The sequence below is a fragment of the Drosophila sulfurigaster genome, chromosome X (genome assembly GCF_023558435.1).
Source record: "Drosophila sulfurigaster albostrigata strain 15112-1811.04 chromosome X, ASM2355843v2, whole genome shotgun sequence".
Taxonomy (NCBI): Eukaryota; Metazoa; Arthropoda; class Insecta; order Diptera; family Drosophilidae; genus Drosophila; species Drosophila sulfurigaster.
Window position 1 is genome coordinate 25,038,076 of NC_084885.1, and position 12,284 is coordinate 25,050,359.

General features: G+C 39.8%; 2 protein-coding genes across 6 annotated transcripts in view; one reads left to right on the forward strand and one right to left on the reverse strand.

Moving 5' to 3' along the window:
- Positions 1 to 12,284, forward strand: part of LOC133847017 (uncharacterized) — a 321,107-nt gene that overhangs the window by 84,054 nt on the left and 224,769 nt on the right. The window lies entirely within an intron of this gene.
- Positions 1,007 to 12,284, reverse strand: part of LOC133847930 (AF4/FMR2 family member lilli) — a 54,799-nt gene continuing 43,521 nt past the window's right edge. The window contains 2 exon segments of the mRNA XM_062283231.1: positions 1,007 to 5,347; positions 5,349 to 6,347. Coding sequence (XP_062139215.1) covers positions 1,838 to 5,347; positions 5,349 to 6,143 — 4,305 coding nt within the window. The 5' untranslated portion in view covers positions 6,144 to 6,347 and the 3' untranslated portion in view covers positions 1,007 to 1,837.

The following is a 12,284-nucleotide window of genomic DNA, read 5'->3' on the forward strand; positions in this document are numbered from 1 at the left end:
AAGACCTTCGACCATACATCAAAATAAATTGGAACATTTCTACTTACTAAGCCAACAGCAACAACATCAAGATTTATGTTCTAATTTTCAAGGAAGGGAATTCAAAAATTTAAAGAAGCAAGAACAAAAATTCTTGAATTTGAGATCTGTACCATCTAAGAACAAGATTTTTTAATCTGAACGATGATTGAAAAACAAAATCTTGTTTTAAGATTATGTTAGGCTAAAAATCCAAATTGAAGATTTTGTTAGTCGAAAAATCTAAATTGAAGATTTGTTAAGCCACATTCTTTTCAATCTAGATTAAAACATTATTGAAGTACAATTTTCATCTTAAAATAAGATTTTTGTTAAACTTTAATGGATAATTTAGCGTACTCATCTTGATTGAAGATTTTGTTCTCTGTAGTTTCTCTATTTGTAGAACAACTTTTGATTAGACATACAACTTGGTAATCGTGCTTAAAAATTGTTTTTCAATATTGAAAAGTTTACAATTCCGGTTTCGATTTCAGTTGTTAGAACGAAGGATTTTATGTTTTGCGAATGTTGTAGCGAAATTTGAATTAACACTTTGATTAGACAACGGATGATATCCTTGTTTTGCATTGAGTTTATATTTTCTCTTCAGAATCCAGAAAGTTCTTCATGAAGTGCTAAAAAAAAAATTCCCTCGATGTAAAATAAAAACTCGATAGTTTAATGTTTTTCATGATATTTTTATTGCAAACATATATAGCTTAAATATGAGTTGAAGGTATTTGCCTGGTTACTGCTTCAGAACTATCCCACTATTATTATGATACTCTTAAAGATTCTCTCTCTCTCTCTCGCTCTCTTGTAAATGAAAACACAACACATACTCACACAAAAAAAAAAAATACTACACACACTGTAAAATGTAAATAAAAATAATCAGATCATATCAATTGTTGAGTTGATGTTTTGTTTGTTTTGTTTTGTGTTTTGTGAAAGCATTTCGTTAGTTTGTTTCGTTGACTCGTAAGTTTCTTTCTTTCTTTTTTAAATATTTAAATATGTTTTTTTTTTTATTTTTACTGTTTTTTATATTATACAATATCCTTTTTCGAAGGGGAGAGGAGGCGCGATAGCAGTACGATTCTTTCACAAAAAAAAGTGCATACAACACCATTTTATTCGTTTTTGGGATTTGGGGAGTTTTTTGGGGTGATGTATGCGCTTAGAGGCTAATTGCTTACATAATCGAGTATCACTAACAATATATATCGTTATCGTTATCGTTATATTAATGCAGTTTATCAATCAGTTATTATATCAACTTATTATTTTTTTTTTGTTGCGCTTTTAGTATTGTTTTTATTCAATTCTCTACAAATTTTTTACGCTTGTACACAAAACAACAGTTTTTTATAAATATAAGATAAAAAAAAAAAAATTATACATATACATATATATATATATATATAGATTCGGGGAGGCGGGGTTAGGAGGGGTTTTCTTTTCCATCATCATCGCTATATCGATATCGTTATCGATAGCTATACGTATGTGTATATATATATATAGAAAAAAAATGCTAGTTGATCCATCTAATATTTGATATTAGCCTAGTAAAAGTATTATTATTATTATTATTATATGTATGTAATTATTAATGTAGCTGAACTGTTGTTATCGATTTATCGATATATGTTTATGAGCAATGCTTGTGTAAGTCCTAAGTTTTTTTTTTCGGTTTTTTTTTATACTTTTTTGATACTTTTTTTGTTGTTTGTAGCCTGCCTGAAGAATATTGCGTGAAGAGAATTCAATGATAAAATGCCAGCGCCTTGGCATAGTAAGAGGTACATGGTGGTCATGATATGCGATCCGGCGATTGCCGTTGATTCTGCCCTCCGCCGCTGCTGTTTCCCCCCTCCTCTCCACCCGCTGCCACCGCCACAGCAGCTGCTGCAGCCGCCGCCGCTGCCGCCGCCGCAGCTGCGGCCTGCAAATGCAACTGATTGTAATCGGATGAAGTGTTATTATTATTATTATTGGTATTGCTATTGTTGTTGTTGTTGTTGTTGTTGCTGCTGGCCACTGGCGGTGTGATCGAGTGCTGGGAATTCGAATCGGATGAAGTGCGTCGACAGAAGGGCGCCAACATGTGCGGCGTCAAGTGGGGTGGGAAGCGAGGCAAACGTGGCAGGCCATGGAAGAGCAACGGATTGCCGCCGTGATGCGAATGCGAATGCGGATGCGGATGTTGATTGAGCAACAGTCGAGGATCGCTGGCAGCAGCAGCAGCCATAAGTGGCTCCCCGAAGCCTCCACCGAAGCGATGTTGCAACGCCTCAAAGCACAGCGGCATGCTCAGGCCATGCGCATGGGCGCCAGCGCAAATTCTGGCCAAGATCTCGGCCTGAAGTGCCGAACCAGCAGCTGCAAATTGCTGTTGTTGCTGCTGCTGCTGCTGTTGCTGTTGGTGCTTGCTGCTGTTGCTGTTGTTGCTCCCACTGTTGCTGCTGTTGTTGCCGAGCGACATCAGTTCGAGCAGCGGCACATCGGGGGGCAAGAACACGGCAGACGATTGCTGCAGATCATCGCTGCTGGTCGAGAGGAGTTTGCGATGCAGATTCTGATTCGAACTGTGGCGATCGCGGCTGCGTTTCGAGGGGAAGGCCGCGTTGCAGCCATCGATGTTGCACTTGTGATGCAGCTTCAGGTGCACGCTCTGATAGTGCGTCTTCAGATGGAAGTGATTCTGAAAGATGTCGCCACAGGCGGTGCACTTCAGGGGATTCTCCTTATCGATGGGGACTTCGGGTTCCGGTTCGGGTTCAGGTTCGGGTTCGGGTTCCGGTTCAGGTTCGGGTTCGTGCTCCGCTTCGGGTTCCGGTTCGTGTGGCGGTTCGTGTTGCGGTTCAGCCGCTTGCTTGTCAGTCAGTATAATGTTGTTGTTGTTATTGTTGTTGTTCAGGGGCCCCTCATCGTCCCCCAGGAGTTCCTGCTTGATGCGCATATAACGATTCTCAGCATCAACCTCGTCGAGCTCATCCAACGGCTCCTGTTTGATGTGGGACACGCTGCTGGCGGACAGGTCCAAAGTATCTGAACCGGTTTGCGGTGTTTCCCTTTCTCGAACCGGTTCCGATTCCCGTTCCCTTTCCGTTCCCATTTGGGGACGTTTCGCTGGCTCCTCGTCGTCGAGCTCCGTTTTAATCTGCGGCTTGGCATCGCTGGTGGTGTAGGGCGTCAGCGGTGGCGATGGTATCGCCTTGGTGGACTCGCTGCTGGCGCTGTTGCTGCCGCTTATCAGCACCTCAGCTTCTTTGGCTACATTCAGCTCACGCTCCGGTACACGATCCGGTATGCGTTCCGGTACTCTTTCCTCTTCGCCACGCTCCGTTTCGTTGTTGAGTTTCAGTTTCTTAATCGACAAATCGGCGGCCACATCGTAATTGTCCAGCGATGAATTGTCACAGGAATTCTCATCGGATTGCACCGCGGTGCAACGCACAGGATTTTGACTTTTGCGCTTCCGCTTGCCCATCATCAGCAGCAAGGCGGCCGATTGACTGTCCGATGTCGTTGTCGATTGCTGCTGCTGCTGCTGTTGCTGTTGCTCTTTGGTTTGACTCTGACTCTGACTCAGACTGAGGCTTAGACTGTGAGCGTGACTTAAACTGTGACTGTGACTGTGACTCGAGATGGCCGAGGTGGAACGCTCATCGCTCTCATTATCGTGATCCTTGTCGGGCAAACTATCGTCGAGCTCATCGCCGACGACAACAATGCCACCATCCTCACCATCGGGATCATCGTCCTCATCATCATCCACATCGTCCTCATCGTCGTCATCATCATCGGTGGGCATATGTATGCCCACCTCAAGTATCTCATCATCATCATCGTCCACATCGTCGACATCATCGTGATCGTGATGTCGCATCGCAGCCGCTGCAGCAGCAGCAGCCGCAGCCGCTCCCCCAGCTCCAGCTCCGCCTTCGTAACGTCCCAACATGCCATTGCTATCGAGATAGCTACGCTGCAAATGATATTCCTGGCCATGTTTGAGGTCCATTCCCCCACCTCCGCCACCTAGAGCGGCATGATGCCTCAAGTCCGGCGGCGGGGTCAAAAGCGGAAAACTCCCGAAAGGTCCGAGACCGGCCATGATGCCATTCGGTGCCTGCAAGAGCAACGGATGCGGTTGAGCGCTACGTCCGTCGTGGGGTGAGATTTTGCGACGCAAATGCGGTGAATGGAGCTTGGGATTCGGATTGGCGCTGTGACGATTTCGCGATCTCCTCGAACTAAACATCATGCTGCAACCGTCCACGGTGCATTTGTGCATCTCCCTTAAGTGGACCGCCGAAAAGTGAATCTTCAGCGCTCCCTTGTCGCAAAAGGTCTTCAGACACACGTTGCATTGGACGCGTTTCTTCCCGGTAACAGGATTGATGAACTGTGTGCCCAAATTCGCTGGCATTGAGCCCCACTGACGCTTGCTGCCGCTGTTGCTGCTGCTGCTGTTCCCCGGCGAATGTCCCGACTTGCGACTCGCACGCAATCCCGAGCTGGCAGCCAAAGCGAGTCGCGTCATTCGTTGCGATGAAACGGAGTTGCTGCTGCTGCTCGAACTGTTGTTGTTCGGCGTACTTTGTGTTGTTGTTGTCGTTGAGGAACTGCTCGATTTGGATTTGTTGTCGTCGTGCGGTGATGTTGCTGCCGCACGTTGTTGCTGATGGGGATGCTGTTGTGGTTGCTGCTGCTGGTGATGCTGATGCTGATGATGATAGTGATGACTGTGACTGTGACTGTGACTGTTCACGGGCGAGTGACGATTGTGTTCGCTATTCGATTGCTGCTGCTGTTGTTGTGACTGTTGCTGTGACTGCTGCTGGGAGTTTGCTTGCTGTGGCGATTGCTGGCAATCGGATTGCTGTTGCGTTGTCGCTGGCGGTGGTGGCGGCGGCGGTGGCGGTGGCAAATGATATGGCAACGGATGTCCGGCCATTGCCATTGCGCTAAAGAATTGATTACTTTGCGCCGCTGCCGCCGCCGCAGCGGCTGCTGCTGCCGCTGCTGCTGCTGCTGCGGCAACAGCAGCACTCTTTTCGCTCGGTGTCGTTGCCTCGCTGATGCGTCGTCGTGCCTGCGCCAACACCGCAGCCTGTTGCAACTGATGATGGTGCGTGTGATGCGAATGGGGATGGGGATGCGGATGGGCATGTGGATGCGTATGGGGGGGAAGCGGATGTGGATGTGGTGGATGTTGGGCATAGTCGCTGGCCGTTGATGGCGGTGGCGCGTTGGCGAATGCATTGATTTTGCGAAAATCAAATGGTTGCATATTCTGCAGATCGCTCAGCGGATTCAATTGGGCTGTGCTCATGCTCGTCCGCTCCAGCGATGTTGGCGATGTTGTTGTCGCACGCTCTCCAGCTGCTGCTGCTGTTGTCGTTGCTGTTGCTGTTGTCACTGCTGTGGGCGGTGGTGAGACGGAGTTGGGCGGCGGGTGGCGAAAGTAGGTGGCGGAGAGCTTTTGATGCAGCTGCGACTGCAGGTGCAAAAAGTGTGCGCTCATGCACTGCGATTGTGTGGGCGACAGTAACTGTGACTGCGACTGTAACTGTGACTGTAACTGTGACTGCGACAGTAACTGTGACTGTAACTGTGACTGTGACAGTAACTGTGACTGCGAGTGCAAGTGCAACTGCGTTTGTAACTGTGACTGCAGCTGTAACTGTGACTGTAACTGTGACTCCGTCTGCAGCTGTAACTGTGACGCATGACGCGTCGTTCCCCGTTGCTGTTGTTCCTGTCGATGTTGTTGTTGGCGGCGAGCTGCGTCGACTTGGTGTCATAACCATGGGACTGCTGCCGCTCAAACGCTGCTCAACTGCTTCACTCGACTGTTGTTGCTGCTGCTGCTCCCTGAAATGCTGCTCCAGCTGCTGTTGTTGTTGTTGTTGTTGTTGCTGTTGCTGTTGTTGTTGCTCATGTCCCACAAGCGGCGGCGGCGGCAGCAACGAATATCGATAACTGCCCAGCAGCAATGCCGTGTAATCCGTGTCGCAGCTTTTGCTTTGCAGCTGTTGATGATGTTGATGCGAATGTTGATGCTGATGTTGATGTTGATGCTGATGCTGATGTTTCTCTTGGCCAATATTCATCAAGGCTTAGACTTGCGTTGTTCTTTTTTTTTTTTGCAATTTAATGGTGATATAGACTAGATGATCAAATATATATATATATATATTGAATAATGGTGTATATATACAGATATAGAGCTAAGGTGTATATATCTTCTATAAGTTCCGTTGTTGTGCTAATTGCTAATTGATTCGTTGTCCGTTGGATTCCAATTGAACTGGTTGCTGAAATGATACGAAATGAAAATATTGCAATTAGTGACGATTAATAAATGTTATGTACATTTGCATTTGTCAGGGAAATCGATTCAAACATTAGTATATTTCTATGTTAGTATATTTCTATATACATACTAAATATATACTAAATATGTTTTACTGCAATTAATGATGATTACTAAAAGTTGCATTTCTAGGGCAATGTGCTTGTTGTTCATTTAAATTACAGGATTTAAATAAAGTAAGTCATTATGAAGGATTGGAAAAACGAAATTCGAAGCTAGAAATGATTTTTGGTAACAATAAACAATAATAACTAAAGTCTTTAAGATTGCAATTAGACAAAAGTATGAAAGTTATTTAAGAAATTATTTTGGATGGGAAAAACGCCTACTTATGATACTACTGGGTGATAATCTGGTATATTTTTTACTCTATGGTATATTTTGAATGTACTAGTGTATCAATATACCAAATACAACTTGTGGTGTATTTTCAATGCTGTACTGTATCAATACACCAATTACATATATACTTTGGTATATTTTTAGTATTTTTGCGGTATATAGAGAGAGCTACTGCAATAGGGTCATAGTTGCTTTGGCTGATAAATTAGTATTTTTTACACTCTATGGTATATATTAAATGCTGTGATCTATCAATATGTGGTATATTTTTAGTATTTTTCGGTATATTAATTCGGTATATTTTAATAATAATACCACATTATTTTGGTCTTATACGACATAGGGGCATCTCACAGTCTAGCACACCCGACTGTAGCTTTTCCACTCGTTTAATAAATAGTTTTGTATGACAAAAAACGCCTAATGCAATTTGATCTTAGCTGCTTTGGTTGACAGTGTGGAAGGTTTAAGACTCTATGGTATATTTTGAATGCAAAACTAAATCAATATACCAAAATTAGCTTTCGGTATATTTTTAGTATTTATTTTGTATATTTTCAGTATATTGGCAGAATACAGTTTTATTGTATTTGGGTAGTAGGTACTTTCTTACTTGTTTATTATGAAGGAAGGCAATTCCTTCTGTTAGTCTGTTCTTCCCACAACTGTGATGCTTGTCACATTTACTGGGTATATATATTTATTTGTATGCTTAAACTTAGAATTTGAATAGTGTATTTTTAATTAAAACTTAGGCATAAAACTTATCGATTGGCATAAAGTTATTTAATCAACTAAATCAATAGCCTATTTACATTACTCGAAATGGGTTTCAATGTCCACGATATTCCTGCTAGTCGGTCATACCCACAAATGTGAGAGTATGCAACAAAATAATGCTAATAACCGACTTGATGTGAACTAAACTGTTAACCCCATTATTTATGCCATTAGTAACCAAAATAAATGAATGTTGATCATGGTCAATGCTGTAGGTAGACGATAGCTCAGCTCTTCCCTCTCTCTCTCTCTCTTGCTATCTCTCTCGCACAGTGATGAGCAGGTTCTTCGCCTGCTGCTGCTGTTGCTGCTGTCACTGTTGCTGTTGTCGTTCACGACACGATGAAACATTTGTCCACAACTCTGAGGCGCGATGATGCTCAAGGAGTTCCACCGAAAACGCCTAACGAAGTGGCCCCGAAAGAGACCTCCCAAGTGTGCGTGTGTGTCGGAGTGTGTGTGTGTGTGTGTGTGTGTGTGTAAATATGATTATTTAAAAGAAAAATAAGAATAATGATGTGACAAATTCTGAGTGGACACTTGAACAATTTCGAGAGCGAAACGGCGCGTCGCATCGTCGCAACAGACCGAGAGTGGACAACAACCGGGCGGCGTGACAAGACAATGTACTCATATTCATACTCATATTCATACTCGTATTCATACTCATACTATACACACTCGTCGCAAACACTCACACACTCGTGCAGTGAGTGAGTGGCCAGTGCCAATACAACAACACGATGATCTTCGTGCTCGTCGACGTTGTCGTTGTTGTTGTTGTTGTTGTTGGCCATGGCCACTTCCACTTCAAATTCCCATGTCACATTCTTGTGCGCCGCACAAGAGCCGATCTCCATGTCTCGATGTCTAGCCGAAAGACCGCCATGGCACCGAAGAGAGACCCCCTACCAATCATCTCTTCAACCCGCTCTTCTTCCGCCTTCCACCTTCCTCCTCCTCCTGTTGCGTTGTTGATCGTGATCGAGATCGCGATCGCGTTTGGCTTTGCGCGTTCGCCCCTGACGCGATCGCATCGTTCGGATACGCAAATTATGATTGGGATCGGCAGCGTCATCGTCATCGACAAAGACAACGGACAACGATGGACAACGACAACGACGCGACATATCGACATATCGACATCGCCAACACTACCATTAAATGCTAAGCCGTATTAGCCGATCGTTAAGTAATGATGCGTGCGCAAATTGTGACTAATATTACTTAAATAGATATGTGAATGTTGTTCATCATACATGAAGTCTCTGATGTCTGTTTCTTTTCTTCTTCTCTTTTTTATAGCGCTGGCAGAAGGTAATGAAATTGTATAATTTTAATGATGTTTAAATTGATTAAGAAGTTGAAGTTGAGTCAGCTTCGAGATTGGATTTAATGTGAGCAAAAAAAAATGATTTCGAATTGCAATTGAATTTCTGTATATGCACTTAGAATGAATGGAATTCAAATATGTGGAATTTGACAGGTTTATTTGAACTTTGAAATAGCAGTGCGTTTAAAATTGAAAAAATTACTTTTACCAACGCAACTTGGAGACAAATTTGAAATATAACAGCCTAATGTATTTATTTTTAAATTAACATTTTTTTTCACTTTGGGCAACTTAATATTTTAGCAAATATGGAAAATAACTAAAGAATACATTATGATTGTAATAGCAGTATTAAGAGAAAAATAAAAAGTTATGTTAAAATAATTTTATTCGCATAAATTGAAAGAATTGAATTGAAAGCAGTTAAATATTATGAATAATTGTTCTACCTTATTTAACTTTGATTGAAATTGTAAAAAAGTGGAATGCAGTTAGAAAAGATTGATATAAATTCTTTTCTAATACCAAACTTGGGAATGATTGGGAATTTCTTGAACTTAATTCAGCATTGAATTGGCATAAATTGAATCTCATTAATAATTATTACCATAAAAATAAAATTGCAATAAAATCAATTGAAAGCAGTATCAAATTCTTGAGCTAAATTTACATTATTTTACTTTCTCTTCAAAGTGATAAATTTTTAATGATTTTAATTGCAGTTGGCAAAACTGTGCAAATTAATGTCACAGCACATTAAGCATCCAACCTTCTAAAGACGAGTGTCTGTAAAAATTAGAGGCTCTAAAATTTATTTGCGTTTTAATTGAGTTTATGTTTTTGCTACGCTGCATTTTTTCAGTTGAATTGCAATAAAAATGGTCAAGTTATAGAGAATAGCAAATCATATTAGTATACTGATAATTTCCATTTAAATAACAGTTGATTGATTTGTCCCAAATTACAGGGTATGTTGGCAGTTGCATATAAACGACGCGGCAAAGTGAGAAAGAGCGATGTGAAGTGCTCACGAATGTCACATTGAGTAAATGACTTTGTTATTGACAAAACTTGGCGTCAAGAGACATGAACATGAACACGTTATATGGTTATAGACATTCGATGTCGATGTCGATGTCATGCAAATACATATGTACATATATATTATACAAACTTGTATTGTTTTCCATAACATACAATTTGCCAGTTGTTCGTTCTTTCGTATTTTTATATCCGCTATCCAAATGGTGGAAGGGTATTATAATATTGTGCAAAAGAGGTCATCTCAAGCACTATAAAGTATATATACTATAGACGATTGTCATGTCCTTCTGCCTGTCTGTATGAACGCTCAGATCTTAGCGATGCTGTCTGGAAAATTTTATTCAATATGGTATATTTTTAACGCAAATTTATAGTCTTCAGTATAATTCAGTATTCTTCAGTATGTTTATTAGGTATATTTTTAGAATAATACTGCACTGTTTTCTGTTATTGAAAATGGATAAAGGTTACATATATTCTTCTATTCTTCTTCTATTTGGTATATTTTGAACGTAATAGTTAGTATATCGATATACCAAATAAGCTTTGGTTGACAACCATGGAATATTTTCTTCATATATACTTTGAACGTAATAGTTTACTAATATACCGAATATAGTATATTCTAGTATTTTGTTTGGTATATTTTTATATAATGTGAATACACATTACTCACTTTAGTATATTTTAAAGGTATTATATATTATCGGTATATTTTAGTATATTCGGTATGTTCATTTGGTATATTTTTACATAACGGATACGTGTTTTCTTCACTATGATATATTTTGAACGTAATAGTATATCAATATACCAAACATAGATTTCAGTATATTTTAGTATTTTTACTATATTCATTTGGTATATTTTTATAAGAGTAACGAATCACCGTTTTGCTTTTATTAAAAATGGATAACGCGTATCTCAAAGTGGAGCACACTCGCTTCGTCTACAGCTTCTTACTTGGTGTTGTTGTTGTTGTGGGCAGTTTGCATGACATATGTCATCTCGGCAAAGTAATTTAAATACTGCACAAATTGTATTTTAATTGCCACCTGTTATTATTGCTCCCATTGTTGTTGTTGCTGCTGCTGCTGCTGTTGTAATGACATTTATTTCGATTACTACTCCAAGCTCTCAGAGCAGAGCCAAGTCCACGGAGCCCAAGCCAGCAATCTCCACACACACACATACACACACATACACACATACACATACACACACACACACAAGCAAATCAGAGATGAATGCTGACCAAGTTTTAATTGCTTTTGGTTAATACTTTTTTTGCCTCCTATATCTTTGTATTTTGCTTTTTATTTTTCCATCTCGCTCCCGCGCTGTCGATTTGTATTTCTGCGCTTAAGCTCTTGCCAAACGAGTTCTCTCAGCAATATGTTTATGTAATTATTTCTGTCATTGTCAATACTCGAAGCTAAGGTGACATTTTAGTGCCGCGTTCATTGAGCTCTAGTATCTGGCTTTAATCCCAAGTGGGCTGCATGCAAATGAATAAATCAATTACATTTCAAATTTGCACAATTTGTTAAGGATTTGAGGTGACACTTAAAAAAATGAAAAAGTTTCGGAAAAAATACGAAATGCATATGAGTTCAATTCACGTTTAAAATGCAATTTTAACTATAGTTTTAATTAAGTTTGCATTTCAGTTGCATAATTTTTAGTCATCTTTTTTTTATTTATTAAGAGCAAATTATTGAAATTTTCAATTTACAAAATTCTTGAAAGGCTTTTTATATAAAAATTCTTAAAAAATAAAATGTATATTTTTTCATAGTTTTATCAATGAAATTTGCAGCTAAATTTTTCATTGTCATTTTATTTGGAAATATATTGGCGAGAAAATCTGGTATATTTGTCATCCTATGTATATAGTATTATATCAATATACCAAACATAGCCTTTGGTATATTTTAGATTTCTTTGCGGTATATCAATGTGGTATATTTGCTTTTATACCCGAAAAATCTGGTATATTTTGATTGTATTATTTTTGGTACTTTATGGTAGATTTCGAATCTAGTTTTTATTAATATATAATATCAACTAAAGCCATTACTATTTTATTTAAGATTTTTGTGGTATATAAATTTGGTAAGTTTTATGTTTTATTATAATTTTAGTATTTAGGTGGTATATTCATTTGGTATATTTTAAATGTAATACCACACTGTTCGGATTTTATTCAGAATTTATAATGGTATCTCAAAGTCGAGCACACTTGACGGCAGCTTTCTTAATTTTTTAAAGGAACTAGAAAACGTTTAATTGATTTTTCAGTTTAAACATAATATTTACGTGCATATATGATCTAATTTACTTTTAATAGATGCTTGAGTTTTGCAAAAACATTTGTTA